This window comes from Coptis chinensis, chromosome 4 (genome assembly GCF_015680905.1).
Source record: "Coptis chinensis isolate HL-2020 chromosome 4, ASM1568090v1, whole genome shotgun sequence".
In the NCBI taxonomy this organism is placed as follows: domain Eukaryota; kingdom Viridiplantae; phylum Streptophyta; class Magnoliopsida; order Ranunculales; family Ranunculaceae; genus Coptis; species Coptis chinensis.
Window position 1 is genome coordinate 82,949,206 of NC_141459.1, and position 23,856 is coordinate 82,973,061.

General features: G+C 38.3%; 1 protein-coding gene across 1 annotated transcript; it reads right to left on the reverse strand.

Moving 5' to 3' along the window:
* Positions 1–444: 444 nt before the first annotated feature.
* LOC147505169 (arginine--tRNA ligase, cytoplasmic-like) lies at positions 445–22,586 on the reverse strand. Its single transcript, XM_086557749.1, is given in 20 exon segments — positions 445–706; positions 709–760; positions 2,243–2,341; positions 2,511–2,579; positions 2,663–2,752; positions 13,386–13,455; positions 14,079–14,148; positions 14,293–14,421; positions 14,424–14,484; positions 14,884–14,968; positions 16,620–16,798; positions 18,928–19,032; positions 19,270–19,353; positions 21,020–21,100; positions 21,449–21,664; positions 21,767–21,868; positions 21,946–22,021; positions 22,092–22,225; positions 22,301–22,359; positions 22,444–22,586. Coding segments are annotated over 20 exon segments (1,905 nt in total). The 5' UTR covers positions 22,532–22,586; the 3' UTR covers positions 445–650.
* Positions 22,587–23,856: the final 1,270 nt, after the last annotated feature.

Here is a 23,856-nt window from a genome sequence, read left to right on the forward strand (position 1 = left end):
TCCATGCATCTACAACTTGAACCCCAGTCTAAATAAGACGTTGGGGACAATCAGCAGAAAATCCATGCATCCACAACAAAGGTGTCATCTGGACTTGAACCTTTGTAGTGCAAGTCTATCAGTGGATACTTAGGGGTGTTTTGTTCAGTTGAATGATTTTATACGAGTGAGAGTGAATGAAGGTTTGTTACACGTTTCCGAGATGGCAAACGCTAATGCTGTTGTGAAGCCAGATCAGAAGGTGTTTGTGAAAGATGTTTCCTATTAGCAGATTGAACAGATTGTTTAAAACCTTATCTCAGCTGCTCTCTCATTTTCTATTTTTCTATTTGCTCGCCTTATAAGTTGCAACTTCATCTCACCTTGATTATTACTTGTTGATCGCTTGGCAGCTCCTATTCCCCAAAAATGACCAAATAAAAGGAAAATAGATAAATAGAGACATAGTAAAGAGACCAAAACTTTAGAAAGTCTAGACAACAAAAAATAAAGTCCGAGTTCAAGGGACCATACATCAAAGATATTTTTCGACCAAAATTTATACACTGTAATCACTTGCCTATCAAACTACAAACTTCTGTATACACTGCATGGTGAAATTCTGATTGAATATCTGAAATGTAAATGTGGGGTGGAAACTATGGGCTAAACTACAGTTTGTAGACCGGCTCAATTCCAAGGAGATGGAAGCATTTTCTCATTACACTGCAGTTGCTTCACATAACAGCAATCTGCTTGTTTCCTCCAGCGATCCAACAACCTGAAAAGAATCAAACAAACCAGCAAAAAAGTTAAATAAATAAGCTGTTGTACTAGTTGCACAGCTGGAGCAGATGACAGTGAACTGTGTAGTGCACAAATAAAGGCCCCAGTGTCCAATAGAGTCACATCTTTGAAGATCATCCCCACAGCATCATATTCATCATTTTTCTTAATTTATTGAGTGAATATGCCCTTATACGAAAGTTTGTTAGAATGGCAATCTTGAGTTGGTCGCTTTATGGTGAGATCATTTCCACAATATGTGTGCTTCATTCACCTTGTTGGAAGTACATAGTGGGGCGAGCAATAAAGACGTGTTTAGCCATACTGAATAGAGGTGTAGAAAGATGCAAGAGACAAAGCGAGCTCGAAGACAACATAACCAAAAATCACAAGATCTTACCACAGAATGGAAAGTGGTCCCTAAGTGTTGGAAGATGAAGAAGGCTAGGGAAAACAACTTAGGATCCGAAACAAACAAAGGTGGGGCAGTAAGAAGATTTACTATTATGCAATCTATTGATCAAAAGCTGGTTAGCATTTAGCAAAAGGCAATGGAGAAGAACTCATTCAAGGAAGTCACGAAAATAGCGAACGAGTAGATGTTGGGGTGGATGTGACATTAGTTTGATCCCAAGCTGAGAATGACATCAGTTTGTTCCATGCTCTCTTCGTAAAAATAATTTCCAGCTGCTAGAAATGAAGATGAAGGGAGCAGCTCTAACGAATGTAGAAAGCTATGGAACCCAAGAAACGTCCAATGATATATTTAATTATTGTTTAAATTGCCATAGACCCCATAGTAGGCTGTTTTGAGAGTGTCCATAGTTTATGTAGAAGGTTGAAGTGTTGTACCTCCGTTTAATGATCAAACTACTGAGGAGGGTGCAAGCATTTTTATGTCTAATAACCCAGTAAAAATTTGAAATTATCATAATAATAATTTTAGTAATAATGATAATAATAATAATTAAACAAATGAGAAAGAGGTATCGAAAGTGTTTAAACTCGTTTCTGCATACTTGTCCAAAGCATCAAAGCGTTATAATAATAATAATAATATAATCCAGACAAGTTTATTTTTCACAATAATAATGTATCTTCCAAGAAAGTTTATGGTCCTCCTGTACTAGAGGGTTGAGTTTTATGCATGGAAATAGTACATATGTGATTTAAAGAAAGAGGCCACTCAATCCATGCTTTTTTAGATGTACCCAAGTACTTTTAATTTTAAAAATGCAATAGTGAAAAACTTCAGGGTAGAAACCAACTCATCATCGTATTGCAACATACTCGATAAGTCAGGCATTGGCATCTATTATTTATTATAAACATCCTGTGTGTTATTAGGCCAGTGCAACAGTTACTAAGCTGCTAATTACTTACTATTTTTGGTCAACCTAGAACCAACTTTCTGCTCATCTGGTAAAGTACGGTCTGCTAAAAGGTAAAAAGGACCAGCAGATAAAGAAAATCATACCTGACAGTTGGTATAAAATGTTGTGAAGTTCTCTGATAAGTTATAAAGGTACTCGCACAGAACATTTGGTAAGAGATTGCTGCAAGCCTCCTCAACAATCTGCATATGCAGGTATATCATCAATGGACATCAAAATAAGAAAGATTCTTCTATAAAGAGCAGTATCGTGTATATATCGTGTATATATGCCAAATGCGATTAACAATTCCTTAGAGTACAAAAATAAATCATGCAAACTAGAGCTACAAACAAGGAACCAAGTTGCTACCTCTGCAAACTGAAGTAAATGAAGTCCCAAGGCACGCTCAGCCGGATGAGCTAGCACAATGGTTCCCGTCTGTCCAAAATAGGGTATCAAAAACCAGGCATGATAGATAATCCCTGTTGAAGTACCTCATGAACATTTTATAAAGAACTTACCTCCTTTAGATCTTCTACAACTTTACCAGATTTCCTGATAATTGAACATATACGAGCATGTGCATAGAGTAGGTAAACAGCAGTGTTTCCCTGCCAGCAGATTTGAGATGATATCGTTAAAAATGCGACAACCACAGAATAACAGACGCTCAGAATAATGTAAGCCTACCAACTGGTCCACCCCTCGCACAGTTCCACAAGAAGCATTGGAACAACTCTTACAACGGGAAGGACAAAGTACAGGATAAAACGAAATTCACAAAAGGCACGAGTATTTTTATAAAGGAAAAACAGATAATAATGGGAATGTTTATCAATGAGGTGAAAGAAAGAGTATAGAATTTACAACAAAGTTGCAGACACCTAGAATGCTAATATTCCTTGACCAAGGTCACATCCCAATACCTGGTAAAAAACCTGTTGAACTTTTTTCTGGAAAAATCTTGGAATTCTCAAATGAGTTTTAGACTATATGAATATATACGAACAAGATGATTGACAGAATATATAAACTATAGATCCCTGTTAGTGGAAAGAACTAAAAGATATTAACAGCAAAAAGAGAGAAAAGTGAAATGTACTTATTAGATGGTTCAACTAAAATGACAAGAAATAATTCCTCAATGACAAAAGTCATTAGAATATTAGATCCATCCATTTTCAGAGAACTTGTAAACAACCCCCACCCCCAAAAAAAAATCAGTAATTAATATATATATTATATATAATATAATAATAATTAACAATAATTAATAATTTAAGTAAATAAATAAACAAAATTGATATAGACGTTCCCAACTGGTGGTTTTACGATGACTAGTGGATGTCATAGTCAACTTCTAATTTCACTAACAAGAGATACATGTTAAGGCATTTTTGTAATTTCTATTGTATAAGAGAATCATTTCAACTGGGACCATCAAATTCACATATTGAAAATATCAATTCCTAAAAACTAACAAGTTCCAATTGGATTTACTAGAGACTGTAAATAGCAACCATGGAATAAATATTTCTGTAGTATAAGAGGATCATAATTCACATACCGCAAATATATATATTTTTTTTTTTGAAGAGGTAAACGATCAATATATATATAAACTATATAAAAGATAATTACAATATAGGATGAGATATCCTACTAAGAACCGTAAAATAAAAGACAACAACAAGGAAAAACAGAAATACATCAGTGATTAGACATCTCGGATGATATCCTCCCAAGAAAAAACAAATGACCCGAATGGTATCTCCTTGAACTCCTTCCACCACTTACACCAAAGGAAAAGCAATCCTTTGATGTGAAGAATCAAATGTACAACGTCAAGGCTTCTATCCTCGAAATGTCTTCGGTTTCTTTCCAACCATATACCCCATAGTATCGCAAAGGAATGATACTCCACAACTTTCTTTTAGTATGGGTGGGGGACCATAGACTAGACCACATCATCAAAAGATCACAAACAGATCGAGAACACACCCAAGAGATTGAACCAGATTGAATAAAATAGTTCCAAATGGCATAAGAAAAAGGGCAACGGATAAGAGTATGAGCAACGGATTCTCCTAAATCATAGCAAAGAGGGCGGAAATTAACAATAATCATTTTCCTTTTCCAAAGATTGTCAATGGTTAAAATTCTACCCAAAACCGAACACCAAGTGAAGAAAGAAACCGGAATTTTGGCCCTCCAAATGAAACTCCAAGAATAAACAAGGTATGATAGGATATGAGGTTGGTTAGGTGAGGCAGCAAGGAGGGCTGAATACCAATATCTAACAGTAAATATACCTTTGGCATCATGGGCCCAAACCTGTTGATCATCTTCGAGAGTGATATTAGGCAGAGACCCTAATCTCGCCATCAAGGTAGCCAAATCATCAATCTCCCAGTCATTGAACGTATGTCTGAGATCAATGTTCCATGAGGCAGTACCATCTATCATAACAATAAAATCCCTAACCGGCTGATTTTTCCTGTCTGACATGGCATAGAAGTTCCCAAAATCCCTACTCAAGGCTCTATCCCCATTCCAAACATCCTCCCAAAATTTGACTCTATCCCCTTTGTTGACTTTATAGGAGATATTCTTCCTATAGTCCTCCACTTCTTTCATAATCCCTTTCCACACTCCGCACCCATAGGAGATCGTCACATCACGGCTCTCCCACCCAAAAAGACTCAAACCATACCTAGAAACAATAATTCTCCTCCACATTCTCTCACTCTCAATACCGAACCTCCACAACCACTTACTCAAAAGGGCACGATTCATAAACCGGGTCTTCTTTATACCAATGCCACCTTGATCCTTAGAAGTACACACCATATTCCAACTAACAAGATGGTAGTGATGTGCCTTCTCGGAATCACCCTATAAAAAATCTCTCGAAATCTTATCCAACCGCTTAGTAACACTCACTGGTGCTCGAAAGAGCGATATGAAATAAACGGGTAGACTAGACAAGGAACTCTTAATGAGGATCACTCTACCCCCTTTCGAGAGGTAACAACCTCTCCAAGAAGCCAACTTGCGCTCATATCTCTCTATCACCGGGTCCCAAATAGAAACACACCTATTCGCAGCGCCCAAAAGAAGACCTAAGTAAGACGCCGGAAGAACACTAGGAGAGCACCCCAAGACACTAGCAAGCTAAACTGCACTATTACTCCCTCCTACACAATACACCGTGCTCTTAGCAATGTTGATCCTCAAGCCTGATACCGCCTCAAAACAAGCAAGAAGACCTCTAAGGTATCTAACTTGATTCCCCTCATTGCCCAAAAAGATGATTATGTCATCTGCAAACTGTAAATGGGTGATCTTAATATTGTGTCTCCCCATGGAAAACCCCGACAAAACACCCCACTCATTGGCTCTTCAAATAATCCGACTCAAAGCTTCCACCACAATGACAAAAAAGGAAGGGAGATAAAAGATCATCCTGCCTTAAACCTCTAGAACTCTTAAACCACCCCGGGGAGACCCGTTAGAAAAAGACGCAAGAAGAAATGCACTTACGGACCCAACTTCTCCAAACCCATCCACCTCAACATATAATCTAAAAATAACCAACTCACATTATCATAGGCTTTGGAGATATCCACCTTACATATAATCCCAAGCGTCCAAGAACAAATCCTATCATCAATGGCTTCATTAGTAATTAGAACACCGTCTAGGATTTGTCTATTGAAAATAAACGCTCCTTGTTCCTGTGAGATAACCGAGTCAAGAACCTTTTTTAACCTCAAAGAAAGAGCCTTGGACATAATTTTATAAGCAGTTCCCACAAGACAAATAGGCCTGAAATCCCCCATGTCCACTGCCTCATGCACCTTAGGAATAAGAGTGAGAAAAGTATAATTCAAACTATGCTCCAAAAAACAGTTCATTTGAAAATCTCTCACCATCTCCAAAAAATCTCTTTTAATAGTCATCCAAAACTTTTTTAAAAATTCAACAGGAAACCCATCAGGGACCGGAGCGTGGTCCCCATCCATTGAATTCAAAGCTCCAAAAATCTCCTCCTCCTGAAGCGGTTTGCTCCAAACACTCCTTATCTTCCACCGAAATTTGATTAACTTCGAGATTGTCAAGTTGAGGTATGTATCTCATATGCTCTTTGTACAATTCTATATAAAAATTCACAGTCTCATTACGGATTACCTCTTCATCATCAACCATAGAGCTCCCTATGTTCAACTTGGAAATCGAATTAACTCTTCTCCTAGCATTTGCGAGGCTGTGGAAATACTTCGTATTTTGGTCTCCTTATCCCTTGATCTTTGCTTCCACGCAATCTCTTCCATCAAGATCACTCTCTCTAACACTCTTTTAACCACCTCCATCTTGTCCCTTTCAGCTTCTGTTAGATTACGCTCCTCCTCCACGGTGTCCAATTCCTTAAGTTCTTGAAGGGAATTCTTTTTTCGTGTCTCCACACTCCCAAAGACTTCCTTGCTCCACACTTTGATTTTAGATTTAACAAACTTCAATTTTTTGGCGACAATGAAACTTGGTCGTCCTCCAAACACTCTTTCACCCCACCAAGTTTTCACCAACTCTTCTAAAGACGGTTTAAGCAGCCACATTAACTCAAACCGAAAAGGAGAGGGTATCTTAGAAGATTTTCTACACTCCAAAGTGATGGGCCGATGGTCAGAAGTAGGAGCCGAGTGTATGGTTTGGATCAAGTTCGGGGCCTTATCCTCCCATCCAGTATCAATGAGAAACCTGTCAAGACGAACAAGTATAGGGTCCACTTTGTGGTCTGACCAAGTATAATTACCCCGAACAAACGACAGACCAACCAAATTGTGCCGATTAACAAAGTCAGAAAATCTCCTCATACCCGAGTTAATGGCGCATCCACCACTATTCCCATAAAATCTTATCATATTAAAATCCCTTGCAAGACACCACGAAGCCAACACAGAGTAGGCTCAAACGTTATCTAACTCTTCCCAGAGATCCTTGAGATCGCCTTATTAGGGACCATATACTCCTGAAAACATCCATTTATCAAGGCTTCCAATCTCATAATACAAAATGGTAGCAAAGGATGTCCCAATAAGGGAATCTTCTACAACAATCACATCTTTGTCCCAAATCACACATACCCCACCTCGGGTATCTAAAGCTAGAGTGGCAACCCACCCCAAATTATTCCCGCCCCAAATATCTTGAATCACATTATTATCTATCACTTCCAATTTAGTCTCTTGTAGAGTTACAATCGAAGCCACAAACTGACGTATAAAACCCTTGACAAGAGTTCTTTTATCCATATCACCTAATCCTCTAACATTCCAAGAGTCATTAAGAAAACTTATTACCCCTCACACTCCTCCTGCTCCCACTGGGTGGGTCCCCATAATTCACGGTAGACGATAACCTCATAACCTCTTTGGCTAATTTACGGTTGCAGTTAGGGAATATAACCGACGAAATTTCCTCTCTCCCTTCAGACAAAATCAGATCATTACCATTATTCGGAGGTGTGTTACGACTCCTTTGTGATCCCATAATGTCACTAAGGATATTAAGGGCGTCTTCCCAACACCCTTGAAAAGACAGACCGGCTAACCTCGCAAGCTCCTCTCGATGACTCTCTAACCAACTGGCACTCGCTAACTCAATAGTTCCAACGCCTTCACTCACATTAATGGGTTCTATTTCTAAAAGACTCTCCAAACCATGTTCTGCAATGGCCAACTCCTGACAAACCCTTTCACCCCCAACCTCGCCAGTAGGACTAGCAGGATGCCATGTCAAGTCAGGCAGGTTAGAATCTTTCGATGTATTATGCTGAGTTATTATATCAGACTGAAGAAGTGCTACTACCCCCATGGACCTTCTCATATTCAAAACATTTCGACCAGGAGATTGAGGATTTGGACACCTCTCACTCAGAGATGTGCAGGATGATCCACCTATATATGCCTCAGAGAAGTCTCCTGCCAAGGTTTGGGTCCATGCTCCCAACGGGCTATTCTGTGTAGACATAAAACCAAAATTAGACTCTAGTTGCCCCAAGATTGGAAGATTAAAATTAAAGCATGTTGAAAGAGAGATGGGATAAATTAGAGGTTCTGAAGTTCGAAGGAGTTCAGCAGCCTCGTTGATGGCAAAGATTGGAGGGGAAGAGTGAACTCTTGATGATAAGGCTTCTATGATACCCCACCCATGTTCAGATTCGTTTGTTTACATACCAACCCTCACCTCTACTGTTTGGTCCATGGGTACTGTTGCTGCTTCATCCCCAACTGTAATCCCGTCATCGTCGGTTCTATTAGTTGTCTCCTCAGTGGAATTCAAAAAATCCTCTCTAGTAGTTGTAGTTCTACTGTTAGAATTCTCATTAACTACACCGGATGACGACCTGTGTTCATGAGTACTAGAACCACTAGACTGGCTGCTGCTATCATTTCCATTTATTAGAGGAGCTGGAGCTGGATGGGTATTAAAAGTAAGAATAGCACCAAGCCCATCTCGTGATTCCATAGACTCGTTCTGTCTACCATTTCCAGTTTGTAAAGAACGGTTGCACTGGTTGAAATGATAGATGGGTAATCTATTTATGTTGTTTAATCCCACATCATGTAGCCCAGGTGGTATATTTGAGATGTTTAATCCCGCATCATGAGGCCCAACAAAGCTGGACTCAGGAACTGAATTAGATAAAGAGGATTGGGCCCTATTAGAAGCATATGGGCCTAAAATGTGACTGTCTTGTGCATCTGTGGGCCTGGCTGGAAAGATATGATTGTGGGCTGGATTGAACTGGTACCTAGCAGAGACATTGTTCAGGTCCACAACAGAACCCCCACCCGTCATATTCTGCTGTCCCACTGGTTGAGGATTCACCAAGGAAAAGTTTTGATCCTGTGGAGCTTGATGTTGAGTCCTATGTCGCTCCGTCATCATTTGCATCCTAGGAAATAAAATAGGAGTTCTTAACTGGCCCACTTCTGTAGACTCTTGATCTTGTGGAGCCTGATGTTGAGTCCTATGTCTCTCCCTAATCCTTTGTAACCTAGGAAATAAATTGGGAGTTCTTAACTGGACCACTTCTGGAGACTCTTGACCGTGTTGACAATCTTGCCTTCCTAGAACTTCATATCTTGATCCCGTAGACCCTATATTGCCATGTTGTGTATTCGTACCTACAGATGTAGGCCTATCCGTTCTGCAACCTTCTGCTTCCTTGACACCACAATTCAAATTTCTGCCAATCCTCTCTCTCAGCGTGTTGGAATCATGAGGCTCCACATTGCCCACTGTTGACCAACAGTTTTGGGTTTGACCACCACCAGAAATATTCTCGATGGGAACATCATTGGCCACCGGAGATCTGTTCCTCCTCAGATCGGCTTCCGACTGCTCGCGACTCAGAGTTGCCTTTAATACCAATCAGTTGAAGTAAATCCTCTTTTGGATCAGTGTCTAGAAACAAACGAAGTGATTTACCTTGGATCCTGATAGAGATTGATCGGGGGATTTCCACAGTTAGTTCGTCGATTAAAGCGAAAAGACCATCTTCTTTGGAGGATATCACTACAACAAGAGTGATGCCTGGACAATTTCCTTTGATCTTGGTGAAGGTTGCAGGATCCCACTCTTTTTTACTTAACCCCCAAATGGATACCCATCTCTGATCTTTGTTTCTGATTTGTGATGATGGCGACCCATTTCTCACCACTTCTGCATAGGATATACCTTCATTCCTTAAACTCTGGTTACACTGTATTTGTGTTCTGAACAGTGTGGTTTTGAGCGGTACCAGTCTGATATCCTCGACCTGCTGTGGTTGCCGCAAACATCCGTGTGAATTCCTACCATCCCCTCCCGTTTTGACCCTCTGGAATGGCAAGAGACTCTGCGTCATTTGGGTTCCCAAAGTAAGCTTCGATGCTAATAAATCTACTTGATCTGTTTGACCTCTTTTTGATTGTGATAACTCTGCCTCTGAATCTTTTCTGATACCAGCTGCACCCTTCCAAAGCTGAGTCTTTAATCGCTTTTTGAATCCATATCGCCTCGTCAAGTTTAAAAACTATTGCACCTTTCCTCTTCCTACTTTCTTCCACAACCCTGAAAGTGTACGAGCTGCACCCCTCAATGCGGATTGAAGCCTCCATTCTAGTGTAGCAGCTGGATTATACAAGATCTGATTTTGAACAAGTGGATTGTAACCTTAATGTTTCTTTGTAATGTGGCCTATAAAATCTTGTCCAAAGTAATAGTGAATCGACTTCGTCCACTGCTGCACAAGATTATATGACCTTTCCAAAGCGCTTTCATTCCCTCTCGGAGCATCCATGATAACATCCTAATTGCAAACGAACTATTTCACCACATCCACACCAAAAACAAAAAAGCTTCGCAAAAATGGGGTGCCAAGATAGACTTATCTAAAGCCTATGACCGTATAGGCTGAAATTTCCTTAGGAAAACTCTTTCTTCTTTTGGCTTCAATGACCACTGGTGCAATATGGTGATGTTCTGTGTGCAGTCCGTATCCTACTCGGTCATCGTCAATGGTAGACCTTGCGGATATTTCAGCCCAAAGCGAGGTATTCGTCAAGGGGATCCGCTGTCACCATACCTCTTCATCCTAGGTATGGAGGTCCTCTCCACTCATCTCCTTCATACCCAACAGTCCAATTTGATAAAGGGAATCTCCATTGGCCGTGGTGTGCCAACTATACACCACCTGCTCTACGCAGATGATCTTGTACTCTTTGGCAACAACGACCTCAATGAAGTAAATGAAACGGTCTCTGCCTTGAAACTTTTTTGCCGATCCTCGGGCCATCAAATAAATTTTGATAAATCTGATATGCTCTTCAGCCCTCATTCGACGGTAGATTTCAAGCACTTTGCCTTCACAATCTATTTGGGGAGCCCCACTTGCCTCCAGCAGAGTTACAAGCAAGTCCTTCCACCCAATTATTCTGAGACTGCAACAAAGACTCAGATTATGGAAGGCATCTACCCTCTCTCAAGCGGGTAGACTGACACTCATCAACGCGGTTTGCTCCGCTATTCCGAATCACCAAATGGCGGTTTTTAAACTACCGGAAATGATCACACAGCCAATTGATGTCCATCGGCGCATTCCTCTCAAAACATCAACACTTTCAGTGCACTCGGTTAACTGGGATACTATTGAAAAACCAAAGATTCAGGGAGGTTTGGGAGTCCACAATCTTCAACATAAAAATCTCGCCCTTCTAGCAAAAAAAGCATGGGCAGTCATTGCAAGCGGCAAGTCCCTATGGGTGGATATTGTAAAGGCAAAATATCTCCGGAAGCATGATTTCTTAACAAATGCCCAAAACCCGACTGATTCAAGAGTCTGGAAAGATATCCTCAAAGCTCGCTCAGTCCTACATAAAGGCTTGGGCTGGAAAATAGGTGATGGCACTCTATAAACCTTTCCACCGACAGCTGGATTCCAGGAAACGAAGGTGTCATCGCTCCAATTACCTTGACTAACAGCATCACCCCCCTCTTCGTCTTCGACCTAATTGATAGTACAACGCGAAAATGGCGTTCAAACATCATCTACCACTGCTGGCCGGAAGATATTGCTAAACAGATCATCTCCATCCCACTTTCCCTCTCAGAACCCCGACGAAAGAATTTGGACTCTTTCAGTCAATGGGAAATATACTGTCAAATCAGGCTACCACGCCCTCCACTCCACCAACACAACACCTCGCTTTGATTGGAGGATCATTTGGAAACTCAAGTGTCCTCCTAGAGTGAAAGTATTCATGTGGAAACTCTCCCGAGATGCTCTGAAATCATCCTCAAATCTATTCCGATTTGGGTTGAACATTAACCCCGACTGCATCTTCTGTAACAACCACCCGGACACAGCACAACACCTCTTTCATGAATGCCCTTTTACCCAGACCGTATGGCAAACTAGTTCACTTCCCCAAATAGGTTCTGTCCCCTTCACTGAGACCCCACAAATTTGGATAACAAAGATCCAACAGTTGCTGTGGAACACGCATGGCACTATCCCTTTTGCTATAGAATTATTCGCCATCCTCTGCTGGAGCATCTGGAATAGTCGAAACGAGAGAATGTTTGAGCAAAAAAGGGTAACACCACAAGGCACCTTACGAGCTAGTCTGGCATTTTGGAGAAGTACAAAGGAAGCCCAAAATCTACTCCTTAAACCCAAGAGAACGAAACAGCTAGTCCACCCCTGCTGGAAGCCAAATGCACCTCCACACATCACTTTGAACACAGACGGCGCCTGCCATGGAAACCCCGGTCCTTCGGGTTTGGGTTGTGTACTACGGACTTCTGACGGGACTTTCGTTGCTGCAGCAGTCGATTTTGTCCCTATCTCCACATCATTCATTGCAGAAGCATTGGCAATGAGACTTCGGTCTCTCTCTGGCGGCCTCATACAACATCCCACAGCTACACATCTGATTTTAGCTGTATTAAAGGAAATGACAGGGACACTCCATGGGCGGCGGCCGGAATTATAGAGGATATCCGCAAACTATTTTCCTCCTTCACCAATCTGTCTCTAACTCACATCTACAGGGAGGCAAACGCCACAGCTGATACTCTAGCACAACATGGAATTTCTTTATCCCGTTACATGAGCTGGCATGCCAGGCCACCTGCTTTCATTTGTAAATATTTGTATTACGACAATATCGGCGTGTCAACGGCACGTTTAGTATAATAATATGCAAATCTTTGAGGAAAAAAAAATCAATTTCCTTGAGACATCTAGCTGTTTAAAGAACTGAAGATCCCAGCAAAAAAACATTTGATCTTTCCTAAATATCAATTCCTAAAAACTAACAAGTTCCAATTGGATTTACTAGAGACGTTAATTTGCAACTATTGAATAAATATTTCTGTAGTATAACTGTATAAGGGAATCATTTCAACTGGGATCATCAAATTCACATACCGCAAATATCAATTCCTAAAAACTAACAAGTTCCAATTGGATTGCTAGAGACGTTAAATTGTAACTATTGAATAAATATTAGAAAATCCAGGATTTTCTAGAAATGCACAAGCACTGAAGTTAATTATTGAACTGTCAAGGGCGTTTTGTGTATAAATAGACATTCTCTGAATTTTCGCACAAGTCCTAATTAAGCATATTTAATAGAGAAATCCTGTACAACAGGGTCTTAAAAATGTACACAGAATATGAGACCAGTTACGCACCTTATCATTAAGCATCTGGTCGTAATTAAAGGTGTAGTTTGTTATCCTGTTGTTTTTCAGGTCTGCATATCTATTAAATACAACAAACAAAAGTTAGAGTCCAGCAAAAGGAAACCAGAAAAACTGTGTGTGTGTGTGTGTGTGTGTCTGGGGGGAGGACTCTGAGCAAAATGAGTGACTGCCAAACAAAGGTCATCTAAGATTCTCTCTTTCATGCCTGTCCATTATTATATTGGTCAAGCACACCTCGTCTTAGAGCATCTCCTGTTTCTCACGAGGTAGAGTTACATTTATGCAACATAAATTGATATTGGGGCATTTTTGTTGGTAAAAGGAGTGGAAATACTAAAATCCAGCAACCATAGATGGGACATTATAATCTTTAGAAAAAGATTCAATTTGAACAATCAATATCTCAAGTTAGCCATCTATCACTGCATGTCTTTAAATTTATTAGCAATTATGACTTTCCACTTGTCAATTGAAATGTAACCACAAAAAATAAGGAGAAGGTATTAAATAGGGCGGGAAGCTAGAGCATGTGCAGAGGCAAGACGTGTCTATACCCATAAAGGAATGACTTTGACTATATGCATTGGTAGACAGCAAGAGATGATTAATATACCTGGGAAGGCAATGAATTCTTGAATAAGATATGAAATGCCTACTTAAGCATAAGAACATGGAACTTACTTGACCGCTCCATAGCCAACTGCCTCAGCAGTTTGCTTGAGCTCTTCATCAGTCCACTCTTCAGCCTTGCCTAATCAAATTTAGAGAAAACATTTCGTGAAATCAAGCAAAAAACAGGCTGAGTAGCACCAATATGTTCTAAATCTCACTATAGAAAATGTAGAATATAACTGTATGAAAAAAAAAAAAAAGTGAACAGTCAGCAGAGCAATACCACGTCCGACAAGTGCAGCTTTACTGCGGTTCTTGGCTTCATCAAGTAAATCGACCAATCTCACTACTTCACTGGCACGAGTTCGGAAACGCTTTCCATCATCTCCGAGAACAAGACCAAATCCCACGGGCTTGTTTTAGGATAAGAATGCAACTTCTCATCTTGTGGAAGCCAACCTGCTCGTCTAGCGGCCTGACATAATTTTTTACAGTTAAGCTCATTTTCAGCCCTAAGTTTTAGAATAAACAACTCACTTCTAGCCCCTCAATGCAGCAAACAGAAAAACAGGAAGGTTTCGTGGAGGTGACAATTTCAAGTTCACTATTGTCTACACTGTACCTCCGGCTCCAGGCAGTAAAGTTATTAAAAGCCCTAATAATGAGGAACACGCCAAGGATCACTATCATAAATACTATCGCAAACTGCACTGGAATGCTTAAACACAGAGCTCAATTGAACTACATTTTTTGTCGCAGATCTGCCCAGTTATGTCTTGAATCTCATAGATTGCCAGGAAAAGTGAAACAAGGGAAAAATAAAGCACAGGAGCTGCAAATGATATTACATTACTGAAGACGCATAGATACGTACACTGAATACCATTTCGAAGTGCCCTTGCTGACCCACGTCAGTAACGTAAATGATCCACTCAGCTTTTTCGTCATTAAGACGGTACCTGTAAATAGGAAGCAACATTATCAAAAATAGCGGGTTTATCCAAACAAACAAACTAAATATATACTTTTATTAAGATTACTTAATTACTAGTCCATGGGGCACGTGTTACACACGTGCATCACAAAGGAGTGTAGGGAGTAAGTGAACAGGATATGAATTTGAGTATAGTATCAGTACGCAAGCTTCTTCTTCTTGCAGCAGAGCATGAGATTTGATTCTCTTAATTGAAATAAAAGCAAATGGATAATGAGGAGGTAATTAGATCTCATTCAAATTGCACCGCAATAAAGTTATTGGATTTCCAATAATTAAAATGAACTTAATTGCTTAGAAGTGACTTCACAATCCAAATAAATAACCAAAACCTTAAAAAAGATGGAAACCAAAACCCTATGCTCAAGTCAGATTAGCCAAAGAAATTTACAGACAATGCAAAAAGAATTGGGGAAGATGAGTTCAATCTAGGCGGTACAGGAATGGCTTATGCTGGAAGAGAGCAAATTGGGGAATGTCGCTGCAATGAGATCAACAAAGAAAGTGTTTGTGCTGGTCTGAAGGGGAGTGGGTGGACATACATTGTTGCCCTTTATAATGTATAATTTACTATTTTGATATGTATTGGATAATATAATTTGAAGTCAACAATGAGGTTAAAATCAGAAAGTAAAAGGTAAGGTATGCCTGTAATTGGGATATCTGAATAGGGGTATTTAAGGAAATTTGAAGTACATTTATACTCTTACCCTTCTTTAACATGTTATTCACTGCTTTAGTCTTGGCTTTGGTATGTAATATCAAAAGATTAATAAGATAAAACTGGAAAATAAAATGTCCATGGAGTGGAAGAATCACCATAGGTCGCTGAAGATTTATTATAGAAGTAAGATAGATGCATAGGAACCATACACTGTGATCTGCAATGTCACACAAATTACGAGTTTAAGACAATTGTTTGTCAATCACACAGGTCATTACATGAATCACCAGACATTGTGGACAGTAATACCCTTAAGTTGTGAGACAGATACAAGTATACTTCGCCTAAAGCAGAACACAGTTTCTTGGATTAAATCATAAAATTCTTCTTTCTAGGTAAAGAAGAAATTTTGATAAATTAATGTCCACAAAAAGCCTAACTTAGACATTTGAATTAACAATAGTCCACTGTTAGTATTAAAAATGTATATTAAGGTTAGGAAAAGATGACCCTCCATCATAAGTTGCAATTAGCCAAAACCCCCATTTTCGAAAAAAAAAAGGGGGGGGGGGGCTAACTCTCGCATTGCATTGCATTTAAACGATTATATTTGCTTTTACAATTAGATACATGTGAGAGATTTAAAATTTAAGGCAGTCAAAGCAATAGACAACAAAAATTCCAGAAATTTCATGACAGATACGATATTTCAGGAGTTTTTTCTGACAATAAATTTGTTTCAATTTTTAGTCTTAAGATTGTAGATAAATAGAAGAATAACCTTCAATTGATGCACTTGTCAAAGTGGGATAACCATACTAAAAACAGAATTACTAAAGCAGAGTAAGAAGGCACTTAATAGGCTCAATAAACCTAAGTAAAACGCAAAAATGTAAACAGCATAAAGTAGTCAATGCATTCTATACTCCAAATGTAATGACTAATAACTAACCAAAGGGCCGCCAGATCAGTCGACGCGTAGTTGTAACCACCATCACTCTTTACCACAATTAAAGGTACTTTTTTTCCTTTGAAAAAGATAACCTGGGCACCCTCACTTTCCTCGATCAACCCTTTTTCACTAAGACCCTCCAAGACTCCAGGAATATATGGGTTATAAAAGCTTTCTCCCTGACGAAAAATAAGGTGTTAACAGAGGGGTTTATAGAGCAAATTAACATAAACCAGAAGCCTAGCAATCCTTATGCACAAAAAAATATAAACAACACGTGTGTGAGTGTAGATATGGGGAGGGATAGAACAAATACCTTGGAACCACTCCCTTAGAGACATTCCACTCCAACGGGGGGAAATAAATTAGTCAAAAACATAAACTGTAGCCTATGCAGTCCTAATTGAAAAACAAATACATACATATATGTGTCATGTATTTATTTAATCAAGGATGGACCCAGAGGGTGAGGGTATTCAGTTGAATACCTTCACTTATTACAAAATGTTACATATTGATGTGAACTATGATGGCGGAAGCTTCAATCAATTAACAATTCACTCAATAAGAATAGTCCTTAATAAAATCACTCAAGAAATCATAATCTTTTATAAATCAAAGAACTTAATCAAAAAAACAACCGACCAATAATGGAGGCACACTATTCTATTTATACTAAATCTAAACCTCCTCAAACCTAACCTAAAGCCGAATGGGCTGGACTTGGACTTGGGCCAACATGACCTGAAACATAAAAACAATGAAAATACTAAAATACCCTCGCACTCTATGTGCCTATAACATCACATATAGTTTATGTTATCCTGGGCAAGAAATCTATAAGCCTAACTAAGATTCTCTTGCTATAAGTTATTACCTTTAGACTACAAATTCATACTATCCTAAATCAGTTTGTCATGTTTTCCAATAATAAAAACTCCATTGCTTCATTGACCTTTCTAACTTATTGTGATTTTTTAAATAGTGAAGTCTATAAACTATTAAATTTCTTGTTCAGGATGGTCTTTTGATATGCAGTCCAACAAGCTGAAATGTTTAATACCCTCAGGAAATTTTCTAAGTATGCCATTGTGCTTAATATATGGGGAGGGATAGAACCACTCCACTCCAAATGGGGCCTAGAACATGAGTTGATGGCTGACTCTTTTGTGGAGATGATCTCCCTATCAGACACACACACATACAAAGATGATCACTATTGCAAACTAACAATTTCATGTCAGAATGCTTATTCAAAAGTTTCAAGCACAATACCATGTATAACCAGTTTTGCAATCAAATATTAGCATAAACTTGCACTTTTAGCAAATCAAATGTTAGCAAAAACTTGCACTTTTAGCAGATTATTATCTAAGTCACATTGACATGGATACATGTGCTGGTGTCGGATATGGCACCTATATGAAGTAGGAGATGGGGACACATCTAATTAGATAAAGAAAAAAAATACTATTCTTTAGTTACCCAACTAATTCTTCAGCTCAACACAATTACCATGAAAGTGGCATATCATGGAGTTGTAACTATGTTAAAAGATTATGTTCTTAGGCTCTTAGTCTTTCAAGGTTTTAGGGTATAGAAGAAATTAGAAGTGTGCATAAAACAGACAGAACCGACCAAATAGAACCGAACCAGTCGGTTATGCTTATCAGTCAGGTCGGTTCGGTCGTCAACCGTCCTGCTATATATAATATATTAGAATATACATATTTAATTTAATTTAAGAATATGTGAAAACCGATAGGGTCGGTTAAAGGTCAAACCATAACACAGTCGCTTGGTTCGGGTATCAATTTGGTTGGAAATTGGTTCGGTTCGGTTACTGTAACATATAAACTAATAGGGTCGGTTCGGTTGGCCGTTTAGTCCCAAACCCGGCCCAACCCATGCACACCCTAGAAGAAACCCTAGTTTGAAATCGTATGCACAATGTGACCGTGTATCCGACACAAATGTCCTTGGGTATGTGTTCGAGTGTTCGACACGGATTTTTTTAAGAATATGGTGTCCATGTTACTTAGATGTTTTAATTCAACGGAAGAACACCAACCTTCAAGACCCAAACTCCCCAAAAAAATGTTTCTTTTGAGGAGATTAGCGTTTACCTACACTTCTATTGTGTAGCTAATCAATGAAAAAAGGTAATGGGGTTTCCATATTAGCACTGACATTTCATAAAGGACATAGATTAAAAGAGCAACAGTAGTGACTCACAACTCAGAGCATAAATAATAAGGGCAGGAACTCATTGTACCAATACATATACTGCAATAATGAAAAAAATTACCTTTTCTTCTAATTCGACTCCAAGACGTTGATAGACCATATTAAACTCCCTGCGGCTAATCTCACAGATCTGAGCCCATGCCCTGCGATAATTCTCTTCGCCACCCTGTTATACTCAATGGACCATAACAAGAATATCAATAATGCTACTTATCAATGCCCATGAAAATTTGTACACTTCAATGAAAAGGTCCAACACTAAAATCATTGATTTGTGTTTAAAATAGAAGACAAGTTAGCACTTCAAGTGCCTTGACATGAACACGTGAATAGAGCATCTAGTAGTGATATGGTTAGGACCTCAAAGATCAATCTCAAATTAATGTTAATTAAAGTCTTTCACCTGGAGTTGAACCACTGCCCTCTGTGCACGCTCCTTAAAATCAGGATCATTATCAAACCTCTGCTTTGACTTCTTGTAAAAAACCTGAAAATACCAGTCAAATAGAATAATCATGAACACCTTTGCTTTTGAAAGACTAATGTGGGAATTTTACTTCAAAGCTTTCAAGCTAATTCCATTGTTTTATGAATTCATAAAATTTTGGCCAAGATATATATAACAGCTTCCTCTACATAGACGAATGTAAAATATATTACAAGTGACAATATTGTCAGATTTGTCAAAAGTCTTTATACGTCAATCACTAAGCTCACACCATAAGTCCCCATCTATACCTACGACATTCAATTATTTTTTAGAAGCATGTTCGGAGTTCTTACAAAGTAAACCATCACAAATAAAGGAAAGATAACTTCCTGATCCTAGAAGTGAAGCACCTTAGCACTGTTGCACCGTATTCACGCAGACAAGGAAAAAAAAGAGGAAAGAGAGGATTTTTTTGCCCTTTTAGATTGGTAAAAGAGAAATGATTAGTCACCAACCAGTAGATGAATATATTTCCAATATTTACCTTGATATGTTTTTCCTAGCCATCTCAGCTGAGAATTCACAGGCTTAAATAATAATAATAATTATTATTATTATTATAATAATACACCATGATCCACCTATCAGGTTGATGCTTGGTACTTAAAAGAGTGATTGATCACATACTAACCACAAGATGAAATGCTAACACAAACGAGTGAGAGAGGATCATGTCCCAGTAGGAAGCAATGCACCCATCCAAGAGTCAATTTATGAAATACTAGGTTACATGGACACGCCATAATTTGAAAAAAATCCGTGTCGGATATGTATCCACGTGTCCGTGTCGGACACATATTGCATGTAATTTATCTCGAATTTTGATATTTTGCCGTGTCCGACAATTCGTATCCGTGTCTGATACGGCATGTCAATGTAACCTAGATGAAATATAAAGTACAAGTCTAAATGCTGGAATGTTCACTGCAGTGCCAACAACTGGATAAGATATGGAAAAGGTTCTAAAACCAGCACCTCAAGTTTCTTCAGAAGTGAGGAAATAGGTAACCATATGTTTGTTTCTGATAAGTAAAGTGGGTAAAATTCCAGACCCTTTGCCTGAAGGAGATAAACTCCTTGCACCAAAGAAAGCAATCAATGATGAAATTGACACTTTCAATTTATATATGCTAATCTTAAAAGAGAACTCCAAAAAAAAGGTGAACACTCACCTGTACTAATGAACCTTCCTAGTGTACAACCGATTAATTATCTCCTCTTTTACAGTTCTAACTGATTCCATTTCTAGAGGAGGTACAAACTACAAAGTACACAACATTATCCTCAAAAGTTCTTCATAATGTTGCTAAATGGTCTGCAACACCATTTGTCTACCTAAATGCATGGATAAAAGTTCAATTGATCATAAATACCCTGTATGAACATGACCAAGTTCAGACAATACCAGGGTCAAGCCTCCCTCCTGTTGATACAATTTATGGCATTAAAATAGTGTTGCAGCCTAAAACAACATATTATGTGTCCGCTAATTATGAACACTAAATGAGTTTCAGATCTAGTAATATTGTTACTAGTCAGGAGCCAACCAAAAACAGACAGAGAATCGCAACCACGTCCTCACAAGTAGTGGTTCATAATACAAGACAATGTAGCTTTTTTCTAAAACCAAACAAAAAAAAAATGAGAAGCTTTCATAGCTCACCTGCAGATCTCCAATGGCCTGTTCTCCAACTTCCTCCCAATTTGGGAACTGATCGAATAAGAACTCAATCAACATACCAAACTGCAAAACATTTGAAACATTTTGTAAACTTACATATTAAGGATATGCAGAGAAAATACTGAAGAACTAAAAGATGTACACTAATATGGGCACCAGCAGAGTACACCAAAAACAGCCAATGAAACGAACGTATAGGATGACTGCTATAAAGGGGTAAAACGAAGACCAAAGAGGACATGAACTGCAGTATTTTAGTTCTTGTTCTAGAAGATCTACATATTAACAAAAAATTACAACACAACAAATAATATAGAGTGGTACTTTCCAGCTTCCACCAGGTATGAAGTGGTAAAATGTAAAATACTCATAGGATAAAAACCAACAACAACATTTTGGGAAAAGGTCCACCTGTGTGCCCCAATCTCCAACATGGTTTCTACGAAGAACATTGACATTTGAGAATTCCAGCATACGTGCAAGAGCATCTCCAATTATAGTAGATCGTAAATGACCAACATGCATTTCTTTCGCAATATTTGGCGACGAAAAATCAACCACCGCTGTTTTCAAATTCAGTCTAGGTGCCCATATCTCAATACCATATTTCAACATCTTCTCAATACTCTGCACCAATAAAAATAAAAATAAAATATCCCTACAACATTAGCATCACCTCAGAAAAAAAAAACACAAAAAACTTCACCAGCACAACAACAACAACACCACCTTAGCTATCCACTTGCTAGACAAAACAATGTTAACAAATCCAGGTCCTGCAACTGATGACTCTTGTATCATTTCCGTCTTGGGAAGATTTCCTCTAATCGCCTATAAATACATAAAACCCAGTAGTTCGATATCATAAACTAGAAAAAAAAAAACATTCATGTTCATTATTACAGTACCTGTCCAATAGCAGGAGGACCCTTGAACTGTGTTGACTTCCCTTTTACCAATGCCCACAAGCTCATCGCATTATTACTACACAATACGTGTATAAATTAGTATTGTGCAGAAAATAAAATGTGATTAATAGGATAAGTAAAAGTACCATTGGTAATCTCCAAATTTAGCAGTGCATGCTACAACTAACGGGTCTACGTCTGTGTCTGGTAGTGTCTTTTTAAGTGATATTTCGAATAGTTTCGATATTTGCTTCTTTAGACTCCCGCCATTATCTTCCTCCTATAATAATAATAATAGTAATAATAATGTGACAGTGTTAAAAATAATAAATAAAACAATAGGATATGAAATTACCATTATGGACTGCCCCGGGGTGGATGAAAAGCTATTAAGAGATGTTGTTCTGAGAAAACCTGTCTAATTCCACAACAACAGCTATTATTAGTTAGTTACTTTAGTAAATAAAAAAATAAACTTTTACTGAAAATAAGTTTTACGGAAGAGAGGCGGAGAAGGAGAGTGGGAACGAGGGAAGCGATTTATGGAGAGTGTTGTTGTTGTGGGGAGAAAGTGGGAAGCGGACATGTTATGAACTAGTCTCTATTTTTTTTTTATTGTTCGTTGGGTTGACCAATTGATGCGCGTTTGGGCTAAACCACTTTGCATTTGGTTCGTATTGACCTATGGGCCTGTTTTCTGTGATGAGAAGAGATCCACGAAGGATAAGGTTAACACACAACAGGCCCATAGGACAGAATTGGAGATTAATTTAGCTTTTCCTTCGCTTTTAGTTTGGTTTGACAAATAATTATGGTTTAAGGACAAATCGGGTTGTAAAGACGGTATTGCCTTTTATTGCTTTTGAACTCAACTCTTCAAACTCTTCAGTTAAGTTAAAATATTATGGTTTAAGTCAAGTCACACTGAATGAAAGCTAAAATATTACCATTGTTGGTTTTGCATACAACCTCATCTCACCATCTACCTTTGCTAATTTAAGAAAACTAACATTTTTAAACACATACAACTTTAATTTTCTTTCAATACCCAATTTAAACTCTAATCTATGAATTTGAAAGCCCTAATTTCTAATAATTTGATAATGAAAGTTCGGATCAACATAGTGATGAAGATTTGGAAAGAAATGAATATTCATATAATGAAAAAAATATGAATTATCATTAAAGGTAAAATCCCTAGCTTTTGTGATTTATCTTATTTATATTTTTACTGTATGTAAGTATGTGAGTTAGTTGTCTGAAAAAAATTAGAATAATAATTTGTAACTAGCATGTCGTTATTCAATTTGTACTCTTATTTACAACTAATTTGAGCAACAAATTTACATACATAAAGTTTTATGCATGTTCTAACACATGCATAATCTTATTTGCATGTGTGTTGTACTTTTTAAAGATACTTTTTAGGTAACATCACAAGGTCGTTGTTAATGCAGAAAACAAGAGTCCTTGCTGCAATCAACAAATGTCTGGCTATGGAGAACCCAACAAAAAAGTTGATACTAGATAGAAAATTGGATGTCATGCCCTGCAAGAAACCCCGTAGTACCATTCTTTTAAGAATTGGATGAATATATATTCTTTTAAATAATGATTTTACTTTGACATTTATGTTAATACTTTTTCACTATTCATGAATGATTGTGTTATATATATATGTTTTTTCATGGGAACAATAATCATGGGGGCTAGTAAGTTTCTAATCTCAAAGTTGAAGAAACATGGTGTGGATTTATTGAGAGCAGAAATGGCATACCGATTGTTGTGTGATGATACAAAAAGTTGGAAGCTGAAGATCAATGACAGTCAAGAATCAAAAGAAAGACAAGCAAAATAAGCGAAATAAGGAAGTCATGAATGAAGCATTGAACAAAGATTGATTGAATAGGT